Source organism: Falco naumanni, chromosome 5 (assembly GCF_017639655.2).
Source record: "Falco naumanni isolate bFalNau1 chromosome 5, bFalNau1.pat, whole genome shotgun sequence".
NCBI classification, from domain to species: domain Eukaryota; kingdom Metazoa; phylum Chordata; class Aves; order Falconiformes; family Falconidae; genus Falco; species Falco naumanni.
Window position 1 is genome coordinate 10,019,866 of NC_054058.1, and position 27,512 is coordinate 10,047,377.

Consider the following 27,512-nt stretch of genomic DNA (forward strand, 5'->3'; position numbering starts at 1 on the left):
GCTCCGCGGGGCAGAGCGGGCGGGATGCGGGCGGAGGAGCCGCTGGCGCTGGCGGCCCCGCGGGCGGGGGGCGGCGAGGCGGAGGCGGAGGCGCCGGGCGAGGAGCGGAGCGGCGGCAGCTGCTGCAGCAGCGAGCGGCTGGTGATCAACATCTCGGGGCTGCGCTTCGAGACGCAGCTGCGGACCCTCTCCATCTTCCCCGACACGCTGCTGGGCGACCCCAGCCGCCGGGTGCGCTACTTCGACCCGCTCCGCAACGAGTACTTCTTCGACCGCAACCGGCCCAGCTTCGACGCCATCCTCTACTACTACCAGTCCGGGGGACGGCTCCGCCGGCCGGTCCATGTGCCCCTCGACATCTTCCTGGAGGAGATCCGCTTCTACCAGCTGGGCCAGGAGGCCATCGAGACCTTCCGGGAGGATGAGGGCTTCATTCAAGAGGAGGAGAAGCCCCTACCCCAGCACCACTTCCAGCGCCAAGTCTGGCTGCTCTTTGAGTACCCCGAGAGCTCTGGGCCGGCCCGGGCCATCGCCATCGTCTCCGTGCTGGTCATCCTCATCTCCATCGTCATCTTCTGCCTGGAGACCCTGCCCGAGTTCCGCCAGGAGCCCAAGGGGGCCCAGCCTGGCTTTGGGGAGGCAGCACCGGCTGGGGATGAGGCGCTGCTGCTGCCGCCGCCGCCACCACCGAGTGGGACTCCGCCGCCCCTGCGCCCTGCCACTGGCATCGGCCCCTTCTTCACTGACCCCTTCTTCCTCATTGAGACCCTGTGCATCATCTGGTTCTCCTTTGAGCTCCTTGTCCGTTTCTTCGCCTGCCCCAGCAAGCCTGAGTTTTCCCGCAACATCATGAACATCATCGACATTGTGGCCATCATCCCCTACTTCATCACCCTGGGCACTGAGCTGGCCCAGCAGCAGCAGCAGAAGCAGCAGCCTGGGAGCAGCAGCAACAATGGGGGCCAGCAGCAAGCCATGTCCTTGGCCATCCTCAGAGTCATCCGCCTGGTCAGAGTCTTTAGGATCTTCAAGCTCTCCAGGCACTCCAAGGGGCTGCAGATCTTGGGGAAGACCCTCCAGGCCAGCATGAGGGAGCTGGGCCTCCTTATCTTTTTCCTCTTTATTGGCGTGATCCTTTTCTCCAGTGCTGTCTACTTTGCAGAGACTGATGACCCCGACTCCCTCTTCACCAGCATCCCTGACGCTTTTTGGTGGGCAGTGGTATCCATGACCACCGTGGGCTATGGGGATATGTATCCCATGACAATTGGTGGCAAGATTGTGGGCTCCTTGTGTGCCATCGCAGGTGTGCTCACCATCGCCCTCCCTGTCCCTGTCATCGTGTCCAACTTCAACTACTTCTACCACCGAGAGACTGATCATGAAGAGCAGTGCCAGTACACCCATGTCACCTGTGGCCAGCAGCAGTCACCCTTCTCTGAGCCCAAGAAGGGGGACAGTAATCAGTCTCTCAGCAAATCTGAATTCCTGGAAGCAGAAGACCTGGAGTCCATGAAATATTCCAACTTCATTCCACCCAACAACCAGGGTTATAAAGAGAAGAAAATGCTGACAGAGGTGTGATCCTTTTTGTTGTCCTGGGCCCAGACACTGAGGTGCAAGCTGCTGCACAGCCGTCTTCCTACTAGCAGCTGGATCTATTCAGCATTTACATGCCAGACTGTGAATTGTGATACCGTAAACAGAATGATTGTGATAATGGGCTCTTCTGTCCTGATTTGCTGTTTCTCATTACTGTGTGCAGCCAGAAATGTTCTTGCTTTATTCCGTGGAGTGCTAGCTGTCATCCCCCACTCCCTTGTGAATTTCTTTCTCTGTTTTTGAAGACTGCTTTAATCCAGTATTTGCTCTGAAACCTAGCCTTTCTACTCCACTAGCAGAGAAGTCCTTGCCACTACTTCAGCTGAAGGAGACAGCAGGGAGTAAACAGTTAAAGGGGCTACAAACATCTGGCTCAAGCTGTGCCCTTAGTTCCTGTGCCAGCGCAGTGCCCTTGGCTGTGGGATCAGTCACGCCTGCCATGCCATTGCCTTTGAATAATGGAAACGCTGTAGCCAGCATCACAGTGAGTTGTGCAGCTGTAGGGGAAAGCAAGCAAATGCCTGCCTTCTTTCCAGCCCTTGGCATGCGAAAGATCGTCTTGGTCTGTGTTTCAGAAAAGGTGCATAGGTCTACATGTTCTTTGCTACTTGTGACCATATACCATTTATCAGAAACAGGCTTACAGAAATCAACAAGCTTAGTGAAGATTCTCTGTGTTTTGAGCTTATTTCAGCCTTATTTATGCAGTGCCCTGATGTTAATTGACTTTTATAGTACCAACTTAATCTTCATAGTGTTAAGTGCCTTCTGATGCAAGGCACATTTGAGTAAATTCATTTGTTATCTCTGCAGTTTATCTCCACACAATAGTGTATAATGAGATGTGCTTTATGCTTCAGATACCCAGTTATGTATTCAGGCATGTGAGAGCCGTTGACTTCACTGCAGTTTTATTGAGATGTTTGTATAGCTGAGGGAAGTTTGCTTGTTGGTATTGTGTTGACATTGCTGAATAACCCTGACCACAGACCGCTACACCTGTGCTGTCTGAAGATTTCACCGATTTAGCGGGTCACAGGCATAAATTGCCCCAGGGTAAGTGTGTCAACTTAAGACTGAGATTGGCACGGATACCCATTTCCATAAACTGTCTGCACAAACCCAACAGCATACCCCAGACCTTTCAAATGAGGGGAGAAACATCTAGACTTGAAGAGATGGCTTTTGCTGTTTTACTGATCTAGCCAGTTCTTGATATTTTGTGGACAGAAGGCACAGCAATGTCTTTTGCATGCATTAGGTTTTATGAGAGCAACTTATGCTATCAATGCAAAATGCATAGCTTGGCCTGTAGTGTTGGGTTTGCCAAGGGACCAGAGATTTGCATCTTAAGATGCACATTTTGCTTCCTAGATAATTCCATATTTTTAATCAGCTCTGCCTTACACCTAAATTTTAAACGTTTCACATGCTGCCAGTGGGTGAGAAGGGGAAATGGATGCTTTCAGATTCTATTGGCAAATTTTCCTGCAAGGAAAAGTCTTTCTTGTTTTAAATCTAAGTGTATATTCTGCATTCACATGTGTGCATGTGTATGAAAGCAAAGGCAGCCATTAATGCCTTGCATCATACTGTATGATATGTATATTAGAATGTACTACATATTGCATGTGACACATGTAATACATAAACCAGACATAATACCAAGATGCAAAATATATAGAATACGTTTTATGTATATATTATGCTTTTCGACCATAAGGCTAAGAATGCTACAGGCATATACTTTAGTATAGTCAGAATTGGCTATAGAACTGGTTGTGAGATGGGATCTGTTTGCATCTTTGTTACCCCGGTTGTTTTTTTTTTTTCATCATCTTGAGATCTGGCTCCATGCCCAGAGTGCTTTTATTGTGGCCTCTCCTCATCTGGGCCCTGATCATAAGGTAGAAGTTGTTCGCATAAATCCTAACTGCTGCATTTCTCCAGAGTCCCGTTGTCTCTCAAAGGTTTTTAGTGTACAGGGATCTCCCTCGGGGCCAGCGCACAATCGTTAGGACAGAACCTCTGTTCTCTCTCTCGCTGAAATCAGTAGCAAAAAGACCGCTTGTCTCAGTTACTGCAGGTCAGTCTGGGAGACACAAGCGAGATGTGGTGAGGGCTCTGTAGCTGAGAAGAGTTTGCCTGAATACACAGGTGCCTAATTCCCCTTTGGTTCCTCGGGACCGAGGCAAATGTCTGTGACAGTCTGAGCCTTGGGAGCCGTTCTGCATCCCTTGAAGCATGTAACCAGCTGGTGGGTAAGTAATCCTGGTGAATAAGTGGGACTAGGGGAGGATCAGAACAGTGGAGGCTCTGTTGATTTTGTGTAAAAAGGTGTCTTGGTGATTGAGTCAATTCAGTAAAAAGCTATTATTCTTAGTTGTGTTTTGGGATCACTATAATGAAATCTTTTCTGTGAGTGCAAGAGAGTGACTTTTCTTCAAATTTTGTGTTACTCTCACAGAGGCACTAGAAACTAGGAAAAGAACCTGCTATTTAAGAGGGGTATTTCAAAGCTGATGATGTCTCCTAGCAGAATGCCCATGTTTGGGGTTATTTTATGCCTGAGTGTATCAGCTGACAAAAGTTTCCCCAAAGTAAGATATAAAAAACTCAGGTTAAGCACAAGGTCAGGAGGAGGCATGAGACACACTGAGCCTGCGTCAGAAAATTCCCGTGCTTGTTTCTTCCCTTGGGTCTGACCCCATTGCCCCTGCCAGGCAGAAGCCCTCCTGCTCAGAACAGGTTGTTCTCCTGACCAGCATGACAGACAGCTGGGCATGGAGACTCTAGAAAAAATAGGTGAGACAAATTATGGGTAGCATAATCCCAGTGTGTCTTACAAAGACGCTCTTGGAAAGAGATTTCCCACTCTCAGGTGAAATTCAGCAGTGAGTCTCTAGCTGGAGTGTCATGGCTTTTGAAAAATCTCCACATAGCCACGTGCACGCACACAGCTGGATACACAAAGCACTGGTGCAAAGGAACTTTGTGCAGTTTTTGTGATCCACAGTTTTCAGTTCTGATAAGAAAGTGCGAATGAGAATGTGTGAAACAGGAGTGGTGTTTGTTCCCTGGGTTTTCTATGTTAGAGCTAAGAGAAATAGAAAAAGCCAACAGAAGCTTGGAAACTGTAAACCTAGGGACTTTCGTTTGGCCACGTAAATCCTTCTCTGAGCATCTCCTAAAAAGCAAAGCAATGAAGTCCCAGAGTCATCAATAATACCCTGTATTATAGAACTTCTGGAATGTGACATTTGTATTAAGGAGCCTTCAGATTTTTTTTTTTCAAGTGACTGAAGTGACATAGTGGCACCCTTGCTATTGACTTTACAGAGGACTCATGTTGCCAAATTGCAGGGATGCTTTCAGAGATCTTACCTGCAGTTCCCAGTCCTTAGCACTCATTCCTGGATGTTTGAAATACAGGTCTGTCAGTTGGTCTAGCTGTTTCTTTCTGAAGGCAGAGCGCATCCTCGTGAAGCAAAGTAGGCACCTCCAGGGACTTGTTTCCATAACAACCTCCCAGACTGGTGACTGTGACTACAAGCAAAAGCACTCGTTGAATATTTTCAGGTTTCAGATATTGGCACCTTATCTTTACAGCTGTTTTCTTTGCTTACTGAAGATGATTTCATCACCTTGTATCATGTACAACTGTCCTGTCCAACTTGAGACAGACAGTTACCAGCATTTGAAAGCAGAGAATGCAAACCAGGAGGTGGGAAGGGATTTTATTTGTATATCCTTGCACACAAAGAGGTAGGGAGTGTGCAAAGCACAATCGGAACACTCACAATCAGGGAGCTGAAGGGCTGCTGACCTGTGAATGTGGAATTATCTGGGAGCCCGGTAACAAAGAGTGCAAGCTAAAGCATCACATTAAAAACCAGAAACTCTCTCATTAGGAAATAGTTTTGCTGTGGAAGAGACAATTGCTCCTTCCTGAACTCTTGGCTGTTCTGTGACAATCAGTTCCTCAGATAATTTTCCCACAAGAAGTTTTGCACCAAAGCAGGACAGGGCAGAAATCATCTTGTTGGAGGTGGGGAAGGAAGGAAAGGAATTTCACTGAGGACACCTTTTTTCATCCACAACTCATCAACCACATAAAAAGATGGTAAGCGTGAAAGTCATGAAGAGCTGTTTTGCAATATTTCAAAGTCAACGTCACTGGTGGATGCCTGCACTTACCTCCAAGATGAAATTCCTGTTCTGCTCCTGTTTGGAAAATGTTGCAATGTGGGATTTCTGAGCAATTTTCTGTTTTGGCCCTGTTCCTTTTGATCCAACTTTCATGGATAAACATTCACTGCTACAGCAGCTGTGGGGGAGAAGGTGACTGGACTTGGTGTTCTTTCCTAAGCCCCAGCATACAGAGATCCCTATGGAGGTAAAGAAGAATGAATATAAAGGAAATTCAGGGCACCAAGAGACAGGGTAAGGACTGAAGTGTCTCCCATACTGTGATGGAAAGAACAGCATCAACCCTAAAAGCAAAGGAACAAACGGCTCCAGTGTCTGCTGCTATAGCAGAAGTAGGTAAGGTTTCTTTCTTTTTTTTTGTGTGAAATTAACAACTAAGAGTTTCTTGCAATTAATAAGGAAGGATTTCCTAATTAAGATTTGCAGCCTAAAGGGAGAATCTGGTTCTAGTTGAAGAAAGAAAGATAATTATAAACTACAAAAATGTAGTATGAGCCAGATCCTCACCATCTGCTGATTCAAGCTGGCAAAACTCTATTTAGTACAACTACCTTGGTTTATATTGGGCTCCAACTTCAATCTTCTGTGTCAAGTCATAACATATGTACTATTTGCTAAAATGCTTATTTTTGTTTGTTCTTTTCTTGAGGTCCTGCTTACATCAGGGAAAGATCTGCGGATTACAGCAGGAGTTAACCACAGCTTTCCCAAAAGCTCTCATCTGACTTGAGTCCAAGTAAGTCTACCAACCTCAGCAAAGTTAAGCTTCCCCTTTAAGTTTATCTTGACAAAAATAAGACCAGCAGCGTTTTATTTGTTTTTTCAATGGTGGAAATGTGCAGGCAAATACATAGAGAAGTTTAAACGAGCTTCTGCCCTGAGCTGCAGCCCTGTAAGCACAAGATAGCTCTATTTACATTGCTGTAACCAAAAGCACAGTCTGAGCTCTTCATCTTTGCCCTTTGGAGCTCGCAGTCTAGACAAATCCTATTCTGCAGACATTTGTAGCCATACTATCAGCAGGCTCACAGTCGAATCCCTGACTTGCAGTCATCTGCTTTACACAGAAAGTTAAGGAGGGGAGCAGGTGCTTGCAGGATGAAAAGGCTTAATCCTCTGATAAAATGAACCAGTGAATGCTGAGTGTCCTTAGCTGCCACCAAACGCGGTTGGTGATGAACGTGCCTGCCAATTACAAGAAGGAGCAATTCTTGTGCAGGGCCAGATCCTAAGTAGGGCAGGACCCTAGTCAGGAAGATAAACCCAGAAAAATGTGTTTTTTTGGGAAAGCAGACAGGGACTGCAGTAGCATTGATTTCCAGTGTAGCTTATCCTGTTAGTCCATGCGAATTCTGTGTGCCTTGCCTAACTGGCTGCGTTCTCACTTGCCCCAGGGGCATCTGTCTGGGGCGTGTTGGCTGGCACAAGAGTTTAAGTATCATTGCATGGATTTACACTTTGGGAAATAGGTAACTGATTGGTGTGGGTTTTACGTTGCTAAAGCATAAACATTCATTGATAAACGCTCAGGGCAGGAAGTATCCATGTTCTCTGTAGTGCAAATTAAGAGGGGCTGAAGCAATAGGGTGAACTTCCCCGTGTACAACTTTTTCTTAGTGAAAGAAAGGAAAGGATTTAATGTGCTCATCAGCTTCCATGGGCACCCTAAAATACTGAAGCTTTGTTGCTTATTCGTTAGAGACAAGACTCATGGGAAACCTTTGTCTTCATACAAAATATTGAAAGTTCAGGAAGTCCTTCTTTGGCTTCACTTTCACTAAACGAATAAAAAGATACTCAGTAGTGTAAAGTTTTGGAAGACCCTTAGTCAAAAAGTGCTATAAATCACAAATTTATCAATTTATTTACCACACTTACCAATTAAATTACCAAATCTAATTGGTATTGTAGCCATTGTGTTTTTAAAGAAAACAAGGGTTTGATTCTGCTCTCTACCTGAGTTTATATAAATATGTCCTTAAGGATGTGAATGGTGTGACTCCTGATTTAAGTGACTGTGAGCGAAGAATCAGGCCCAAAGAAGAGGGCTGTAAATGCAGACATCTAGGATATATCTCTTTAGCTGTTGTAGATATATTGGTCTGTTCACCTAAAAGGTTTTATACAATTTTACACCAACAGAAGAGTTAGCTTTTAGAGTACAAAATGGTTTATTCTTTTACACTCTCTGGAGAGAAATTAAATGGTATTTTACAAGAAAACTGGAACATTACTGTCTCCTCTTGCCGCTTGTTGATGCATCTGTTGTTTTCAATTAGCTTGATGGCATCCATTTTCAGGAAGCAGATGCTGCCCTCTTTTACACTGGTGCAATTCTGGAATAACTCCACTGACGTCAGTGAAGTGACTCCAAATTTATCCCCAGTGAAAGCAGAATTGGACCACAGTCTCTTTGTTTGCTTATCTGCTGTGGTGCCCTTGGGAAGGCGCACCATTACCATACCATAAGGGGAAGGCAAGCACCTGTCTGCTGTGCCATGCTCAGCTCCTTTGTGTCCTTGACATCACACTCAGTTCCTGGCTGGAGAAGTCAGGCTCGTGTGGGGTGTGAATGGTCACCAGATTCCCCATGTTGAATGGAGCAGTTGCTGGTCCTAAATTCTTGACCACTTCCCCATTCCAATTTCTATCAGCTTTCTCTTGGATATGTTTTCCAAGGAGACAAGAGTTTTTTAAGCTAAAGACATGTAATTGCAAGTCCTAAGTAATTATAACAGAAGGGTAGCAGAGGTAGGCATGGTGACGAGCTCTACCCCTTCTAGTTTTTCGCTGTTACGGCTATGTGAAACTTGTTGCAGTCCCGGCAGGTTGGCTATACATATGCTGGCTTCAGAGTCTCCATTTTCAAGGACCTTTCAGGGACAAATTGGGCTACTTCTTTCCTACTCTAACTGCTGGTCTCATCCATGCCTTCCCTGGAACTGGACAAAAAGCTTCATATAAAAGCTGTCAGCATGCTGTGTAGAAAAATACCACTTGAGATGGGGCAGATGAGGGTGAATAGCAGAAACAGAGTCAGTAAGGAACAGAGTAAATAAGCAGTGTGAGACAGGAGGGAGGTTCTTAAAAGAGTTCCTCAAGGTTTGGTCCTGGGATTGTTTAAAACATTGGCAGTAGAGCTGTGACTATGAAATTCAGCAATTAAGGAGCCTAAGTGTCATCATCAAGTCTGTGGGTTAGAACACAGAACTAGATGGCTGAATAATTGAGTTGAAGAAATGGAAAGATACTAAAGAGCACAGAAATTAAAGCTGTGGTAGGGATTTTGGTGACAAGTTTATCAGTTGGGGAAGATGGACAAAAAGAAAGACTGGGGCTGCCAAGATCAGCCGGAGTGCCAGTGTCACCTACTGAGCCACCAGAGTAATGCAGCCATAAAAACTGCAGGTGCAAGTCTTTGCAAATCTCAGAAGCTCGTTCAGCACTACCTGGGAAATGTTGATTCTGTAAGGCCTCATCTGGAATGCTATGTGCATTTTTGGTGACCTAAATTTGGTCAGGAAGGATGCACAGAAGAACAGCAAGAATGATCAGGTGAATGGAAGGTGCTTTGCATGAGGAAGCTGGAAGAGCCTGACTTTTCTAGGTCAGCAAAAGATTGACAAGACCTATAGTTAGAAAAATACTGGGGGCAGAGTAGCCAAAAGAGGTAAGAGCTATTTGAGGTAAAAGGCAGTGTCGGTGTTTGAACAATAGAGCATTAATTGCTATGAATAAATTTACCCTGGTAAGAAAAAGGTGATTTCTAATATAACAGAGAAGGAGAAATGAAAGCTCATTCCAGGTTGAATAGCAGAAATGAAGGCAAAAAAACCCAGATATTTTTTTTTTCAGGTGGACTTTGTAAAATTTGTGAAAGGGATAATATGCAAGTAGTTACACGCAATGGGAATAGCCTGAATTCAGTGACTTTGTCTACTGGAATCCTCTCCTACATCTGGAATGTCTTTGAGATACTGAATAGATGAAAAATCGTAAGATCTTCCCTGATTTCTTGTGTCCTCCAGTTAATTTGCCACACTGCATCCATTTAACTATAAAACACTAAACTGGTGATTTTATCATTTATTACTTGGAGGATCTGTGAGTCTTGGGAAATGTTTTTTCTGTATGGGACTGGAAGAAGAGAAGGGAGTCCTAGGAGTGGGGTAGGATGGGGCAGGGGATACCAGGTCACTCCAAGAGCTAGTCTGGAGACAGAGGGAAAGTTCATGCCCTTTAAAAAAACACCAGTCTCTGTTCACTGCTCTTCCCCTCAGCCTGGAACCTCTGCTGACCTTATCTGGTCCTTTCTTCATATCCAGAGCTCTCCAGCTCTATGCTGACCTTCCTCCTCCCTGGGGTCTCTGGCAATTCCTCACTACCATGAGCTCCCTGGAATCATTGGAACGGTGCATTGCACCTAATTTTGAGAAAAGCCTTGAGACAGCTCTGCTGCAGCTCAGCTAGGGTGTCTGATTTGGATGCAGAAATCAACAGCAATGCATGATTTTCAACAGCTTATTTTGAACGGAAGGTCAGAACAGTTAATATAACAGTGGCCACTCTGGCCTGAAGAAGTTAGCAGAAATATTTCCTGTTCCAGGCAGTGTTCTAGCAGAGACAGAATAAAGCTTCAGGTTTCCTCTCTTAACTCTTTCAGTTCATTTCATCCTGTAGAAAAGTCACAAAATAGCCGCTTAAGCTCAGCAGATAGACTAGACATTGATCAAGGCAGGAGCTTCACCCATCCAGCCAGCTGTGTGTCACAAAAGCACCAAGAAGAATCCATTCTTATACTTTGTCCTTGAGCCTTCTAGCTTGTTGCTGCTCTTTGTTCACTTATGTGAGGAAACCATCATCTTGTGATTTGTGTCTTTGTTTTGGCTAGCTAGTTCTGCTCTTTAACTTTGAAATAACTCTGCTTTTTTCTCCTTTAAGTTGAAAAAAAAAAAAAAAAGCAGCAAAGCAATGGAAATTTTATGAATAGCCGTGCACATAATGAAAACATGTGAATATGGGCACCACCTGAGCTTTATCAATGACATTAGCAAGATGGTTCACACAAATACGGTTGTCCATAAGTTGTCTTAAGGGCTTGTCCCAAGTGCTCGACATAATTTCTTGAATTATGGCAGTAAGACAAATTAGAAAGGAATTATAACAAATACAGAGTGAGCCAGTGATTTTCATATGAAATATGAATACACTGCCACATCTGTTTCTGAGCTGAGCTCACTTTGAAGTTGATGGAAGAAACCACCCTAAGTGTATGTGCATGTGCTTCTTCATTTATTCTGTTGTGTACAGAGCATTGGGCTTGAAGAAAATAACATATTAATGATGAAGATCTTCCTGCAGCATTCACCACACAAACAGAGCAAAAGCTGGTCAAAGGCCTTACATGGTTAAAATCGCATATACCTTTTTGGAGCGTGAAGAACTTGCCAATGGTAAAAGAACATTACTAAATTTTGATTTTGTAGTAGGAACAGAATAAGGCACAGTTAGCTGTGGACAGTAGTGGGAAAACAAGAGTCTAAATGAGCAGAACCCATGACTCATTCTTCAGTGCTACAGAAAAAATCTTCATATTCTTGGCCCTGGCAACCATGTCTTTTAGCAAGGAGGTGTTGACTTTGACAGGGATTACATTTAAAGAGCACAGAAACAAACCCTACAAGTAAATGGTGTTGATTCATGGGGATGTTTAAGAAGCATGGGAGATGCATTTATTGTGAATCTTCAAGCCAGTGTGATTTATTTATGCCTAAACAGTATTTACACATACTCTTTTTTGTTTGTTTGTTTTTTTGGCTTTGCATCACAAACAGCTCAAGAACACTTTATCCACTGTGTGAAACGCCAACATGCTCTTAACTTGTGACCAAGTTCTGACCCTATTTGCCCTTTTCTATGCTTCAGTTTTAAACCTTCTTTAGTCAAGACTTGCATTCTCATAATGGGTTTATATTATTAAGGGTAGGGCTGTCATCAAACAGTAAGGAGCTCTGTGCACAAGCTCCCTTGTCAGTGATGAAGAAATAGACCTGCTTTGTGTCTGAATCCCACTTCATCATCTGTACATGAAGTAGAAAGGTACAGAGTAGATATTTACCTGTTGGTCCTGTTTGGTGTCAGATGACCAAACTTAGAACATCTACTTTATCACTGTATTTTTTTCTCTAGATAAGTACCACAAATATATTTTATATTTCTTGAGCTCTGAATTATGCTCCTATTTTAATATATCAGAAATAGTACTGCCAGGTACATTCCTTTTTAGTACTATAGATTATGGGCTTTCATGCTTACAAAATAATACCCACAGAGCAATTGATCTTTGTAGTCTGTCCTTGGAGGTGGCACAGTGGGGTATTCACTGTTGCTTATCCATTAGTCTCTGATTTGATGACCTATTACAGTTTTCTACAGTGGATTACAAGCATTTCTGTAGGACATATTTCCATCAAAAGATGCTTCTTCCTCAAAATCAGCAAGATTTGTGAGAGGAATTTCATTTCAGCTCATTTTGGTATTCTTTAGAAAATGCATATTTGGAGAATTTTGTAATGTGTGTGATTGTTTTCTTAATGTTCTGAATATTTTTGCTCTTTAAATTTTTTTTTTTAACAAAAATTAACAAAATTTGCATCTATGCCTTATTTACTTTTATCTGTAATGAAAGATATAACACGGATTTTGTTGGGGTTTCTTTGCGTTTTATTTTGGTTTGGTTTGGTTTTTAAGGGAGGGGATTGTCCTTGGTTTAGGAGAGTTTATTTTTAAAAAAATTCTTTTCCAAGCGGTGTAGTGGTAGCCATTGGTTGTTCCTATTACTAGCAGTGTGGCGCCAGCGTCAGCTCCAATACTTCCTTGAATTCAGTTAGGTGATATTCATAGAACTATAGAATCATGTGGGTTGGAAAAGACCTTTAAGATCATCAAGTCCAACCATTAAGCCAGGACTGCCAAGTCCATCACTCCACCATGTCACTAAGCACCACATCTACACAATTGTAAAACACCTCCAGGGATGGTGATTCTACCACCTCCCTGGGCAGCCTGTTCCAATGTTTGACCACCCTTCAGTGAAGAAATTTTTCCTAATACCCAATCTAAACCTCCCCTGGCACAGCTTGAGGCCTTTTCCTCTCATCCTGTTGCTTGTTATCTGGGAGAAGAGACCAACCCCCACCTGCCTGCAACCCCCTTTCAGGGAGATGTAGAGAGCAATAAGGTCTCCCCTGAGCCTCCTCCTCTCCAGGATAAAAAAAAACAGTTCCCTCAGCCGCTTCTCATAAGACTTGTGCTCCAGACCCTTCACCAGCTCTGTTGCCCTTCTCTGGACACGCTCCAGCACCTCAATGTCCCTCTTGCAGTGAGGGGCCCAAAACTGAACCCAGGATTCAAGGTGTGGCCTCACCAGTACAAGGGGACAATCACTTCCCTTGTTCTGCTGGTCACACTGTTTCTGACACAAGCCAGGATGCTGTTGGTCTTTCTGGCCACCTGGGCACACCGCTGGGCACACATATTCATACGTCTGTCAGCCAGCACCCCCAGCTCCCTTTCCCCCAGGCACCTTAACAGCCACCCTTCCCCAAGCCTGTAACGTTGCGTGGGTTGTTGTGACCCAGGTGAAGGACCCAGCACTTGGACTTGTTGAACCTCCTACAATTGGCCTTGGTCCATCAATCCAGCCTGTCCAGATCCCTCTGCATCCCCCAGATGCTTCAAAAGAGGTGAAATGACAAACCAAATGGAATGGGGACTACAGCATGTATTAGCAGTGACAGAAGGGATGTTGCAGTGCTTTGGCTATTGCTGAGGCAAGCCAGCTGTTCTTTTCTGCAACTGGAAAACCTGCACAGGTAAAAAATGAGTCCAGACTGCGTTTACAATGCAGCCTGACTTGCTAGAGCATGTCATTAGGAATTCTGAGCCCCTCCCCCTCCGTTTCCACTCAGTGGGTAATCTTTTAAGATGTTTTTACTCATAGATTATGTAATAGGAAAAGACAAAAGGAAAAAAAAAAACCAACACCAAAACCCACAACCAAACCCCAAATGATTATTTTCTAGTTGTATTGGCAAGAATAGAAGTAGAAGGTGCTATCTGCAGTGTGCTGTAGCTCACCTTACTTTTTTTTGTTGGCTCTTTAAAAAAAAAGCGCAGATTTGTAAACTGCCATTAACACTTAGCTTAGTGGATTTCAGAGAAGATGAGTAGTGAGCTCTTTGCATAGTAACCATTAATCAACATTTCCATAGAAAATGTCTGAATACATATTGATCAAGCCAGCTGCAGCTGTGATATAGCTGTGTTGGGTTTTAGAGTTTGATGCAGCTTTCCTCTCCATCCTGCATCACCCAATCACGTAACCTACATAGCGGAAAAAACACCTGCTGGTACTTCTGGCCCTGGCATTTCTGCTTATTAGTAAGTTGCATCAAAAGGTTGCGTAAGGTTTTTCATTAGTTAAGAGACTACTTAATAGGAAAGTCTTGTAATTAAATGTTGGACTTGGAATCAAGGGGACAGTCCCCAGTACTGTCACATGGCCTTTGGATTTCCCACGTCTCAGTGCCTTGGCAATAAACTGAGACGTTATTATGCCATTTAGTCGCTCCTTTTCCCTAAATGATTTAGACAGGGAGATCTTGGTGTGTATGCCTCATCTCTTACCTCTATAATGTCAAGGCACAGTTGGAGAACCCTGGTTTCTGAGGACACTGTGTTGCATTACTGTCATAACAACAGTAACTAACATATGGATGGTAAGGGTCAAACAAACACAGAAGAACATTTGGCCCTGTGCATGGGACTTTTGGAATATCCAGATGCTAACAAGTCCTGCCGTTACCTAGCTCTGTGTTGGCTTTGGGCCAGTGCTTTGACCATACTAATCTGATTTCTGTTTTTCAGGCTCAGACACAAAATACTCAGTGCAACACTCTTAATCGTGACTCTCTGTTCCCTTGCAGGCTGCCTTACAATTAAAGGTGTGCAAAATATTCCTATCTGACAAAGTCCAGAGCTGACTTACTGCAAGGTAAATTGAAAGCCTCTTGAATTGTGCCACGGAGATAAGAGGCTGACATAACTTTTCGCAACTAGTCCAACAGAAGTAAAATTATGCAGGTTTTTCTTTTTTTCACCCCTTGAATTGCTATCAGGGACCAAGGTATTAAAGCAGCAGAAGAAGGTATGCTGAAGATGGGAGAATTTTGTCATCTCTCTCACAGATTTGTATTAGCCCTCCAAGCACAAAGGTGATGCTGGGATGCTAGGAGATCACTGGTATTGAGCAGTCAAACCTGCACTTGGAATCTGGCAAGATCATCTTTTTACAGATTTTCACTAGCATGGTTAAGAATTAATCCTAAATGCTCTGCTAGTTTCTGTTCCCTTATGGTCTTTCAGAGGAATATGAGGATACGTAGAATAGCAATTATGGCTTTTCATTCTTTATATTTAGTCATATATCGGTGATTCAGAAGCAAGCATATGTGAAAAGGCCCAGATGAATCCTTTTGCAAATTCCTTCCTGTCTTATAGCGTATTTAGGTGCCTGAGTCACATTTTTGGAGAGGCCCATTGTCATGTCTTTGTGCTTACCATGATGCATGAAGAGTTTTCTTGATGGCTGAAATATTTTAACACCCCTACTGATGCAGAGAGATGCTGTTAGACAAGTGAAGCCAAATTCTCAGCTGGTATTCATACATCAGCACATTTTTCTTCTGATGCCAACTGGGCAGGGTGGTACAGGGTATTTTAAAAGTCTTCAGGGTTTTTTTTCAGCTGGTAAATTTTCCATATGGTTAGGAAATGAGTCCTGTTTGCTTGAAAATTTAGTGTCTTGAAGTACAACTCAAGTTTCCATTTGAATGGTTTTGAGTTTTCACTGTCAGATCTGCCATAGTGCCGTACCAGTCTGTGGACAGACTGATGCTCACACGCACATTCTGGTTCTGGTATGCATGTGGCATTTCATGTTTCCCGTGCCTCAATTTGCCCAACTGTAGAAGGGAAGTAAAACCTATCTCTCCTCAGCATGCAATTGGGTGTTTATCAGTGATAAAGATCTATAGGTACCAACGTATTCATTGGTAAACTCATTTTTCTCCAGGTGATGCAAATGACCCTTTTTCCTACAGGGAATCACAAACAGGTGGCATGAGGCAGGGCTGGGATTGGACTTAGGTTTGCAGCTGGGGCAGTCATTCACTGTGGGACCTTCAGATAGCTTCTCTGTAAGTCATTTTTGATTTCATATGGTTGTAATTTCCAGAAAGGGCATCAATATTTTCACAGCTGGAAATGGGATAAATGGGATACTGACCCTTTTTACTTGCTTCTCTCACATTGCCTCTGTTAGTGTTTCCCTGTGCTCCTACACTTTCCATGCTTTCCATTAATAATCATAAACCTGATTACTAGGTCTTCAGGTGACTATAGGGGGAGTATAAATACTTAACTAATCAGCCAGGCACTACGATAAATCTCACTTCCAGAAGTTTGGTAGAAGATAACACTTTAAAAAATGCCTGTTAAAGCCTAGAAACACCATAGCTATTGGGGTTTTCTTCTATTGATCTCAGTGAAACAGGGTTGGGCCAATTTGCAAGTCCTGCCTCTTGCTTTAAGCTGAAGTAGTAGTTGACAGTGAAAGAGCAACAGGAGCAAAGGATCCTTTGAGCCCAAACCACCTACTTCTTAGGGACTGGTGAGCTGTAAATGAACTTGCTGCTTGTACTTACATTGATGTTTTTCATCACACTCCTTCGCTCCAGCTGTTTGTTGCTCTGGTGATCCCTTGAGTGCATGACCTGTGCCATGCCACCTCCATTCTCACCTCCACAGGTGGACTCCACCAAAGCAATGCCTTTCCTCACGGTGCTTCCTTTAACTCCATGATGTCATCAACTTGTGGCAATTTTCCTATCAATTAATGCAGTTGCTTTCAATTTATTAATGTTTTACCATGCCAGCCTGATGTGTCTCAGCTGCAAAGGCAAAATGAAATATTGCTGCATATGTGGGGCCAGAGTTAAGCCTTGGGGAGGAACAGAGAGAGAGAAAGGAGAGCTGAGCCAGAGGGTGCCTGGAGACCCATGGGAGGAGGGGAGAGGTAAGGAATGGAGATGACTATTACTGCTGCCACAACCATGGCAGCAGTTTCCTGGTCCCCACGCCCCTTTCCACACCTCATTGGCAAGTGCAATCCTGACTTCCCAGGGCTTGGGTGTAAGCAGAGCAGAGGGCAGGACCATGGCTGGTTTGCTGTCCCCAGCAGCCTGTTGTCCTTAGCAACTGTTGTCTTTGCCTCGGCTGTAAACCCAGCTCATATATTTTGTTGTGATTTTATGTGCTGGTTCCCTGGGTGTATCCATACTGCAAAAGAGCATTTAGAACAGCAGTGAAGATATAACAGATAAGGCTTTAACAAGAACTAGCAACTGAAGCTAAAGCTGGTAAAGGAAGGTTAGACTCAAGCTGAGTAAAGTTACTTCATTTTCTCAGATGCTTTAAGCTGGAATACTTGACCTTGGTGATCCTTTTCAAAAATTTTAATAAGGACGAGCATATGTTGTTGGATTTTAATTGAAAGTCATTGACTCTGCAGTTCTCCCAGAATATTTTCTTGAAGGGATGCTTTGTAAGTCTAGGGAAAACTCTAAACCCTGTGTCATAGGACCCTCAAACACTGATGAGAAGGCTTTGAAATCTGATGCACAATTCAAATTTTAATGTCTGTGTTGTGGCTCCGTCTTTGACCCATAAATGGGAGAGGATCACAAAACTGTATGGGTGCTGTACCAGTTGAGTATATATGTCCAGTGTGTCCATGCTTGTGCATGTAAAGGCTTGAGCCCCCTCTAGCCCATGCTGGATAGCTGTAGGTTACACAAGCTCCAAGCTTTTGCAGTGATATTAAGTAGAATGCAAATGATGTGGCGATTAGCAAGATTGTTAACTGAATTTGGTACAGTATTTTGAACAAAGAAAGCATATTGTAAGCAATAGCTGTTATTAATTAGTTTCAGGCTTACCCAGTACAATTTCTCAGCAGCAAAAAAGAAGCAGTTGTTCTGGAGGTTGCTGTGGCTAACCCTTTTCTGGGGTTAAGCTTACTGTTGTTTATTCAAGCAAAATGCCTACAGAAAGCAGATGGTGATCTTTCCAAGCAAAGACACAGAGGATCAGCTGGTGTGCTGGCACGGGAGAATCTATAGAATTATGCTGAAGACTGGAAAGACTGAAAATTCAAAAGAAAAACCCATGATGTGAAAAAGTCTGCCTTATGCTGACTGTTGCTGCCAGGAAATGCCACCAAAAGCTGGTGACGAGTTTGTGGGGTGGCACAGTGCCATCCTGAGGGCCATGGAGGGGTCTGACAAGGCAACACTTGGCTGTGGGACCTGCACTGCGACAGGGCTGGCAGCTTGTGGCAGAGGTGAGTTTGGCCATGAAGGCTCTGTTTGCGTGAGGAGAGTTGCCTGCTTCGGCATTTAAAATATTTAAGCAGTTTGCTACTGGTGAGCTACCTTGATAGCCAGTGCTGGGGTGTGCCTTGAACCCTCCATAATGTTCACGAAGCTCTGCACCCTGGCTGTGCAGAAGCAGGACTCGTGGGGCACAAACCTCCCCTGATAACAGAGATACAGCGGGTTTTTTGCGCTTTTTTTTTTTTTTTTTTTTTTTTTTTTTAGCTGAGCATGGACTAGCTCTTTCAAGGCGTGAGAGAGAGGGCAGCTTCTTCTTTTTGTGCGGCGAGCAGGACCCACACTGCTAGGAAAGTCCTCTGGCCCCCAGGTTATCAGAGGAGGCTGGTGAATTCAGGGGTGCAGCAGGATGCTCTTCTTGCTGCTGAAGCTTCGTGGGACATAGAATTAATGATGCAGAAGAGGAAGTATAGCTTCAGAGCAGTCCTTAAAGCAGGGAATGAGACCTCCTGCTCTTCACTCCTTCCTTCTTTCTTGGGTGAGATTTTTCTACCAGCAGCCTGGCAGATCTGCCTTGTTTTGTCATTCTGCCAGTGGATCTTGAAATCATTAACACTTTGCAAAGATCATGTAAACAGGCAGCTCAAGGAGCACTGGATGGTCAACTTGCTAATGCCTGGGGCTTTGGTGCTCTGGAGGCAGCTGCCATAGAGGCAGGCACAGAAACAAGGTGTCTGGTATCCTGGGTGAGTGCCCTTAACCCCTGAGCTGCGTTGTAAGGGCAAGCAACTACCTGCTCTGGCTCTTCCTCTTCTGATGTGATGGGAGAGAAGGTGGTCAGCCCTCCAGGTGCAGAGCATGGCCTGTCAGCATGCTCAGAGCTGGACCTCTTGCTTTAAGCAACACATGTAGTGAGGTGTGGGCTGGTGGTATGTGTTGGGAAGACCTGAAGCATTAGACAGCCTGAGTGGCACTGTCATTTGCCATGGACATGTGGAGAAATTCAGTGTTTTCTATGTTCTTGTGTCTCTGGAGTTTGGTGACAGCTGAGGACAAGCACTTAGCCTTGCTATATTGAATTTAAGCATGTCGAAGGGAATGGATGTGTGAATTGGCCACATGACCCATTTTCTGAAGCAAGTCAATAAATTTTTTGCACAGCATCATAAAGGACATTAAATCCAACAATGTCCTTTTAACAGTTAATGTACAGAGTTAAGGAACATTTGCTCTAAAGTTGAGATTCCTCAAAGGAGTTCCATATGGCTCCTAGGGAAAGAAGTGCAAACTGCATATGGCCAGCACTGTGTGGGGTTAAACTGGGGGTTTAATTTGAGGAAGGATGATGGAGTATTGGGTGGGAATTTCCCTGAATATTTTCATTCACTCAGTCAAGCTAAAACTACCAGTTTCACGTGAGGCAGTGCTGCACCTTTCCAGTGGAACTTTAACATCAGCTGATTTTGTATGCCACTGCATCAGTTTCCCTGTGTTGGAGCAGGACAGTGGAAGGAGTTCATGGGTTTATGATCTCCTTAGAAACAGAGTTGCTCGCTTCCCAGTTCTGTTGTTCTTTTTTGCTTCTTTGTTTTAAGATGGGTACTATAAACACTTTGGGTCTGGTCTGTTTAATCGCCTCTCCCTTATCCTTGCACAGTATAACAGCCTGGCTGCCACGTGTGTCTCTCATAATGGAAGTGAACATCATTTGCTTCAGCAGAGTTACATCACTTGAAGTAACTTCTCCTACGATTTTGCTGTCCCTAGTGTTTTCAGCTGAGATACTCAAAGCCTTAAGTTATTCTCAGTTAACTTGCCAGTAGTTGTTCCTATGTGTAGATCTCCCTCTTACTTACACATATAGTTTGAATGGAATTGTGTCTCTCACCAGTGAGAAGGATTCAGGGATCTTGCATGGTGGCAGGAGGCAGCAGGTTTTTTTAAAGTATGAAGGAGGGTCTGGAGCACCAGTCTTATGAGGAGCAGGTGAGGGAACTGGGGTTGTTTAGTCTGGAGAAAAGGAGGTGAGGGGGGACCGTATCGCTCTCTACAGCTACTTGAAAGGAGGTTGCAGGCAGGTGGGGGTAGGTCTCTTCTCCCAGATAACAAAAGGAAAAGGGCCTCAGGCTGTGCCAGGGGAGGTTTAGACTGCACATTAGGAAAATAACTCCTTCACTGAAAGTGTGGTCAAACATTGGAACAGGCTGCCCAGGGAGGTGGTGGAATCACCCTGAAGGTGTTTAAAAAACAATGCGTAGATGTGATGCTTAGTGACATGGTGTAGTGATGGACTTGGCAGTCCTGGGATAATGGTTGGACTTGCTGATCTTAAAAGCCTTTTCCAACCTAAATGATTCTGTGGATCTATGATTATTGCATATTTTCAAATCATAAATGTAGGAGATGTCTGAAATGGGGTTGAAAAATTGCACAGGTGAGTTTCAATCCCATTCCAGAACATAGTCCATTTTTTCATGTTGCCATTTTCAGAAAGCCTCACTGCAAAGTTAGGAACAATTTTCTATGAATTTAGACATCAATATCAGACTTAAAATGAAGGGCAATAAGAGATAGAGAAGCTGGTCACCAAAATTAATCCTTTTACACATATATGAGTCCCACCTTTTAAAACACGGCAGCAATGTAATAGGTTTTGTTTCTGGATACCTGTAAAAGGCCTGCAATCTGCTTTCTGAAATCCAGTCCCTTCAGAGTGTCAAGCTGAGAATCCAGCATAACTGGCCACTTTGGAAATTCTTGGTTTAGTTTTGTAATTTATATTAAATCAGTATTTAAAAGTAACGAGTAAGTCATAGGCTGGCAAGGAGTACTTTAGTATTTCATTTATCTTATGCTTCAACAGTTGCCTTACTTCATGTCTGTTCCTTTTAGAAACCTTACTTTTACGTGTATAGAATTAAAGGCATAGAAAAATCCTCTTTGGTCCATCTGCCTTTCTTCTGGCCCAGTCAAAATCTTTCCTCTCACTTTTTCTGTGCGTGTGATAGTAATCATTATCTTAATGGTCCTTTCAAGCACGATTGTAAACTTGGATCTGGCCCCTGGTTTCATGTCAGTCCTTCACTGCTGTATTGTACTAGCTAATCCCTTGCTTATTTGGCAGATTTAAAATGTCAGTTTTGCTGTCCTGTGGCCATACTGTTTGGGTTTTGCAGTGTCGATGACTATGTATTCATCAGTTATACTTTCTGAGCTGTTTTCAGACATCTGTTTGATGCTGTGGTGTTTGATCCCTGCAGTTGCTTTGTTTATAAAATATTTGATGAAAGTTGATCCAGAAAAAATTAGATTTGGGCTTTTGGATTTGCAAATACTTCAAGAAAATCTTTCATGCTAAGCTCAAAAACCTGTTTATGTTGTTATTTTTTTTTTTTACTGGGACCATTTCTGTTGCTATTGATTTTAAGTTTTGCATAAATCTTACTTTGGGCAGGCAGATGATATTACATACCTTAACCATGCAATACTTCCAGTGCAGGAGGAGTCTTGTTTACCACTAAGGAGCTTCACTAAATGAATTTACAAACCATAAAAGAGCAGAGATTTTCTCCCTGTAGATCAGGAAACAAACTCTAAGAAAGTATATTTTACATTTTCTAAGCATTTGTTGGATTATTAATGTACACAATGGATAAAAGGAGATCCAGGATATCAGATCTTTACTAGATAGACTCCTGTCCTCTACTGGAAAATCTCTGCTGACTTTGGGGAAGATCCACATCAGATACATCAGTATAAAACTAAGAGTAGAATCAAACCAACAAACCCCACTGTGATTGTTCACTCTGTGGGAAAATCCAGTGGTTGGTCATACGTTCAATTAATGCAGCTGTTGCAGACATCTGTCTCTGCCGGTGAATTGTTTGATGGGGTCTCTGACTTCTCATACTCCAAGCAATCACTAGTATCCAGTTATTTTTGCTCTGAGTTTTTGGAAAACTATGAGCTAGCCTTTATATCTCTGCCAGCTTGTTCACTCTCTGTAATCCCTGGGTTGAAAACTTCTCTCTCCAACATGTAAATCTGCAGGAGAAAGCTTACATGAAATAAAATTCAGTGAGGGAATTTTGATTTGAAGATCAGCACAGATTTAGCGTGCAAATCAGAGATTTCTCACAATTTTCATGAACTCAAAGCAAGCAGGCTGTACTTTTTGTTGGTAGAGCTGGCTTTTCCTTAGAAAACTTTTTGAAGAGTGAATGCATTTTACAAATTCTTGCTTGTAATATTTTACACATCTCTATATATCTGTAGTCAATGCTTAAATACATAGCTTCTCTATGAGTGTGAATGTGTTTATATATATATTTTAAAAATATAAATATATTTTAATATATATGAGATATATAAAATAGGCAGACACATGCTTAACTTCTTTAACCTCATGACTAGCCCTGTCAACTACTGTTAAGTCTGGGCCTCAGAAGTTCTAAGATGATTAGTGTCCCATCCTAACCATATGGCTGTGGAGATTTGACCATGACTGGATGCCAGGTGCCTATCAAACTGCTCTGTCACTCTCCTCCTCAGCTGGACAGGGATTAAAAATACAACAAAAGGGTCATGGGTTGAGAGAAGTACAGGGAGAGCACTCAGCAATTACAATCATGGGCAAAACAGACTCAACTCAGAAAAAATGGTTTAATTTATTACCAATCAAGTCAGAGTAGGATAATGAGAAATAAAGACTAAATCTTAAAACACCTTCCCTCCACCCCTCCCTTCTTGCCGGGCTTAACTTCACTCCCAGTTTCTCTACCTCCTCCTCCAAGTGGTGCAGGGGGATGGGGAATGGGGGTTGTGGTCAGTTCATCACACGCTGTCTCTGCCGCTCCTTCCTCCTCAAACTCTTCCCCCTGCCCCAACGTGGGTCCCCGTGGGGGTCACAAGTCCTGCCAGCAAACCTGCCCCAGCCTGGGCTCCTCTACCCACGGGTCCTGCCAGGACCCTGCTCCAGCGTGGGCTGCCCACGGGGTCACAGCCTCCTTCGGGTATCCCCCTGCTCCAGCGTGGGGTCCTCCAGGGGCTGCAGGTGGATACCTGCTCCACCACGGACCTCCATGGGCAGAGGGGCACAGCCGGCCTCACCGTGGGCTTCACCAGGGGCTGCCGGGGAATCTCTGCTCCGGCACCTGGAGCCCCTCCTGCCCCCCTGCACTGACCGGGGTGCCTGCAGGGCTGTTGCTCTCACATACCCTCACGCCTCTCTCCCAGCTGCTGTTGTGCAGTTGGGTTTTCCCCAACTTCTTAAATACGTTCTCCCAGAGATGCTGCCGCCATCACTCGGCCTCGGCCAGCGGCGGGCCCGGCCTGGAGCCGGTGGGCATCGGCTGTCGGACATGGGGGCAGCCGCCAGCAGCTTCTCACAGAAGCCACCCCTGCAGCCCCCCTGCTACCAAAGCCTTGCCACGCAAACCCCATACAGTATTAAAGGAACATGTAAGCCATCCTGTGTAAAGAAAAATGGAATAGGTAACTTACAGGGGCATGTTAGGCCAGCAGAATTGAGGCTTTGCAGTGTTGACCTACAGAGGGAAAAGAAATGTAAGTATTGCTTGAGTTACGAGGACCTTTGTGCCTTTTCAGGTTGTAACAGTCTTTGACCAATTTAGGAAAGCCCAAGTGCTACATTTATTGCAGTCACTTTTATGTTCTTTTTCTCTCTCTTTTGTTGTGGAGGACTGCAGGTATTTTTAGTAACTTACAAATAGCCCTTTAAGTTTCATGTGTCACCAGCACAGATGCAGCTAGAATGGACTGCATCAGAGCATGGCAATGGAGAAGTCTCTAAATGAAGTCCTCACAGACCGAATACATTTTCTGTTTGTTGCCTAAATAATTCTTTTCAGATCTGATAAAAAAAAATATATATATTTTTTAAGGATTCCTTCTCTTGTTCTAATACACTTTCCTGACCCTGGTGTAGAAGGAGAGGCTTATAAACTGAATTGTCAATGTAGATCTGTCTTAAAAGGACTTAAAATTAGACATCAAGAAAATGGCTACAGGAATTAACAAAGTCCCAGTTACAGTAAAGGTCAGACCTTGGGTCTCCATCCTTGGAGCAGCACAGCCCTGCAATGCAGACTAAGAAACCCTGCAAGGAGAGGTGTGTATAATTCCCAGCATCTGTAAGGAAAAATCCCCCATAAATCAAATCCCACCAGGCATCAAGATAAGCAAACATATGTAGCACTCCCCATTGTACCCAGCTGCTGTTATATTGACAAGATATCTCAAATAATGTCCCTTCAAACAGTCTCATTAAGAAATGAATGTTTAGGTTGACGTGTCTTAACTCTGATCCATGCAAAATAACACATTAGCCTTGGGTATTTTCTTAACATGTAACACTTTTTTTTTTCTTTTTTTTTTTCTTCTTTCTAGGTTGGATTCTGGATGTTGCAAGGCTGTCATGTCAGGATGCTGCAGAAGAGGTTGTTGCATCTTCTTGCTGTAGAGTTGGTGAAGTTTCCCTGTGTGCAGAGAATACAACATTTATGGACAGGAAACTGGTTTCCTTGCTTTGCGGTTTTCTTGTTGCTGTTGTTTTTGAAGGGGTTAATGCTCTTAGTTCCAGAAAACTGAAACTACATGTGAACTGGGGTTGGAAGGAGGAAGCAGGGGGGATCCCATACAAGATTCGAATGTGTCTTATTTCTGGGAAAACTAAATAAAGCAGGATTCAATTGCCAGTGGCTAAATAGCAGTGGTTTATGAGCTGTTCATCAATAGCCTCAGACAAGCACTGAGTCCTGTGAGAAGCTGGAAATTGACACAGGGCACCTCCAAAAGGCTCCATTGTCAAAACTTACTTTAAACCTTTTTTCAAGTGAAGAATACAGTCCTGGCAAATGTGTAAGGTCAGCCCTTAGAAGAGCAAATAGCTTTCTCTAATGAATCAAAAAAGTGGCCAAAGTCTGTCCATTTGTCTGCCTGTCTTTTGGCCTTGGATTACTGTGCTATTTAAAACTGTGTTTTCGTAACTCAGATAAATAGTAGGTGTTTCACATAGCTCTGCAAGTAGTAATCATCCTGTTTGTGCGTAATATCTGATATCTAAGGGATGGGCCAAAACTAGAGGTATTTCTCATTTACCTATGAAGTGTCTTGCTTTAGCATACGTACAGTCAATTCTTGTTGTGAACATGTGAGTCCATTGCCTGCTCTATAGGAGGCAGGGACTTAGTTTCAGTGGCTGTAGAGTTTCACTGAAATAGCGCTGTTTGTAGTCTTTCATGTGATTTAGAAGGCACAATAGCCAGACAGTTCTGAAAATGTAATATAATTGTATGCAGCGTTCCCAGAAAAAGCCCAGGAGTCTTCTCCCATTGCAGCATTGTGATAAAAACCTCTGTTGCTTTTCAAGCTCCACAAGTCCATGCTGTGCTCTGCTGAAGCTGATAGAAAACCCAATAGGCACTGAAAAGTGAAGGGCAGAGAGGGATGCTCTGGCCTGGAATCCCCTCTCTTTGCAGCAGCAAAGGCAGTCATGCAGCTGAATGTCCATAACCAAAGGTGGATCCACCCCGTGTGTGTTGCCAACTCTCTGCAGAGATGAGTGGGTAGAAAGAATTGATTCTGGAAGAGGAGAAACTGAAAGGAAGAGCAGTGTAAAGGATGCCCTGAGCATGATGACTACAATTTTCAGAAGGTACTCTGATGGGTACTGGGCATCCAGCCTTCCTAAGAATTTTTATCAGTAACACCCTCTACATTTCACGAGCGACTTTTAGCCTGTCTGGCATTCTTCACAGTCAGTGTGTGAGGGAAAAGAGGTAGAAGGCAGCTCGCTCTTAATTTGACAGCTGTCGGCACCTGTAACAGGCTAGGACTGTGATACCTCCTCGTGGCTGCTGGCTGAGGGTCTGATCCTCTGCTGAGCTGTGACTTTCTGATGACCTGTAACTCGAACAGGCTTATAGGACTGGGCACAGAGGAAGTCTGAGGTGCCAGATCCAAAGATGCTTTTGGAGCAGGTCTGCTCAGTAGTCCTGAGCATGGATGTGAACCCACAGTTCTTAGGAAGCAACATTCATTCCACATTCATATTGTGTGGGTGCAGACAATACAGAGATCTACTCTATGTCTTAGTACAGGCCAGCTTGCCATGTGGGACTTCTCTGAGTCACTGTGTATCCTGATCTGCGTAGCAAAGCCGTGTGGCTGACCATGGGTAGCCAGAGCTGCCATGGACCCTTCTTGCAAGGGCTGTTGTCTTCAGAGTCAACTAAGTGCAGGCTGCCTTTAGAGAGGTGTGAATATGCTGCAGAAGTCTATGGGTACCCTTCAGATACATGGCATGCAGGTCAGACTTTAGACCATACTGTGTGCCAGCACAAACAGCAGAGATGTTAGTTACAGAATCACTTTGATTTTGCTGTGAAACCTTGTTCTGGTGTGTTATTTCAAGGAAGGCAGTTAGGACTTGCAGGCCAGATCATGTGGTGAGACAGTAATTCCTACTCCCTTATTGGAGATAGGCTGATTTATACAAGTCTGGTCCAACATTTCTGAGAAATTGTGGATGGCAGGTCTTTTTTTGTTTGTTGCACTGAAAACTTGAAGCCTTTCAAATAAAGTATGTGAGGTAAATAGAATTTTTAGACGGAGCATGTGCTTCAGTCTGTTTGCTGGATTCAGACTTCGAGAATACAAGTTCTTTGTACAGAGTCCCTCACGCAATGGGAGAAGAGGTTTTTGGGCTTGAAAGTTGACCAAGGAAGTGGGACTCAGTTGAGCTTTGAACAGCAATCATTGTTCTCATTGGTGATGCCATTATATGTGCTTGACTGAAATCCAACATTGCACAGGTCATAACCTGATAAAACCATGTAACTGATATCTGTGATTGTTCCTATCAGTGTGATTGACTGTTAAATAGGCTAGACATACGAATAAAATCAATATTTTTTAAAGTGTGGTGTGTTTTTTATGGCAAAAAGACTGGTTGCACTCTTGGACTTCATTATATTCATATGAAATATTTGATGTAGAATTAATACAGCTGTGCAGTTTTCTCAGGACAGCTCACAGCTGCTTGCAGAAGTGTACCTTTTCCTCCTCAGACGCGATTACTGCAGCGCTGCACTGAAGACCTGCCACAGGGAGATGTGAAGGTAACTTGGTATGTCCTCCTCCTAGTCCTGCAGGGATGGTCCCTCTGTTCTGTGACAAGCTTACATCATCTGAAGTGATTTCATGGCTAGAGATCTGTATGGTGCTGGT

General features: G+C 43.8%; 1 protein-coding gene across 1 annotated transcript; it reads left to right on the top strand.

The window, feature by feature from the left end:
* Positions 1 to 18: 18 nt before the first annotated feature.
* On the top strand, positions 19 to 27,202 carry KCNA6 (potassium voltage-gated channel subfamily A member 6; the record flags this gene model as incomplete). The annotated part of the gene is made up of 3 exons (XM_040596690.1): positions 19 to 6,147; positions 6,461 to 6,547; positions 24,672 to 27,202. A coding segment is annotated over one exon (1,566 nt), but the record flags the coding sequence as incomplete, so codon positions are not given.
* Between the last annotated feature and the right edge of the window lie 310 nt (positions 27,203 to 27,512).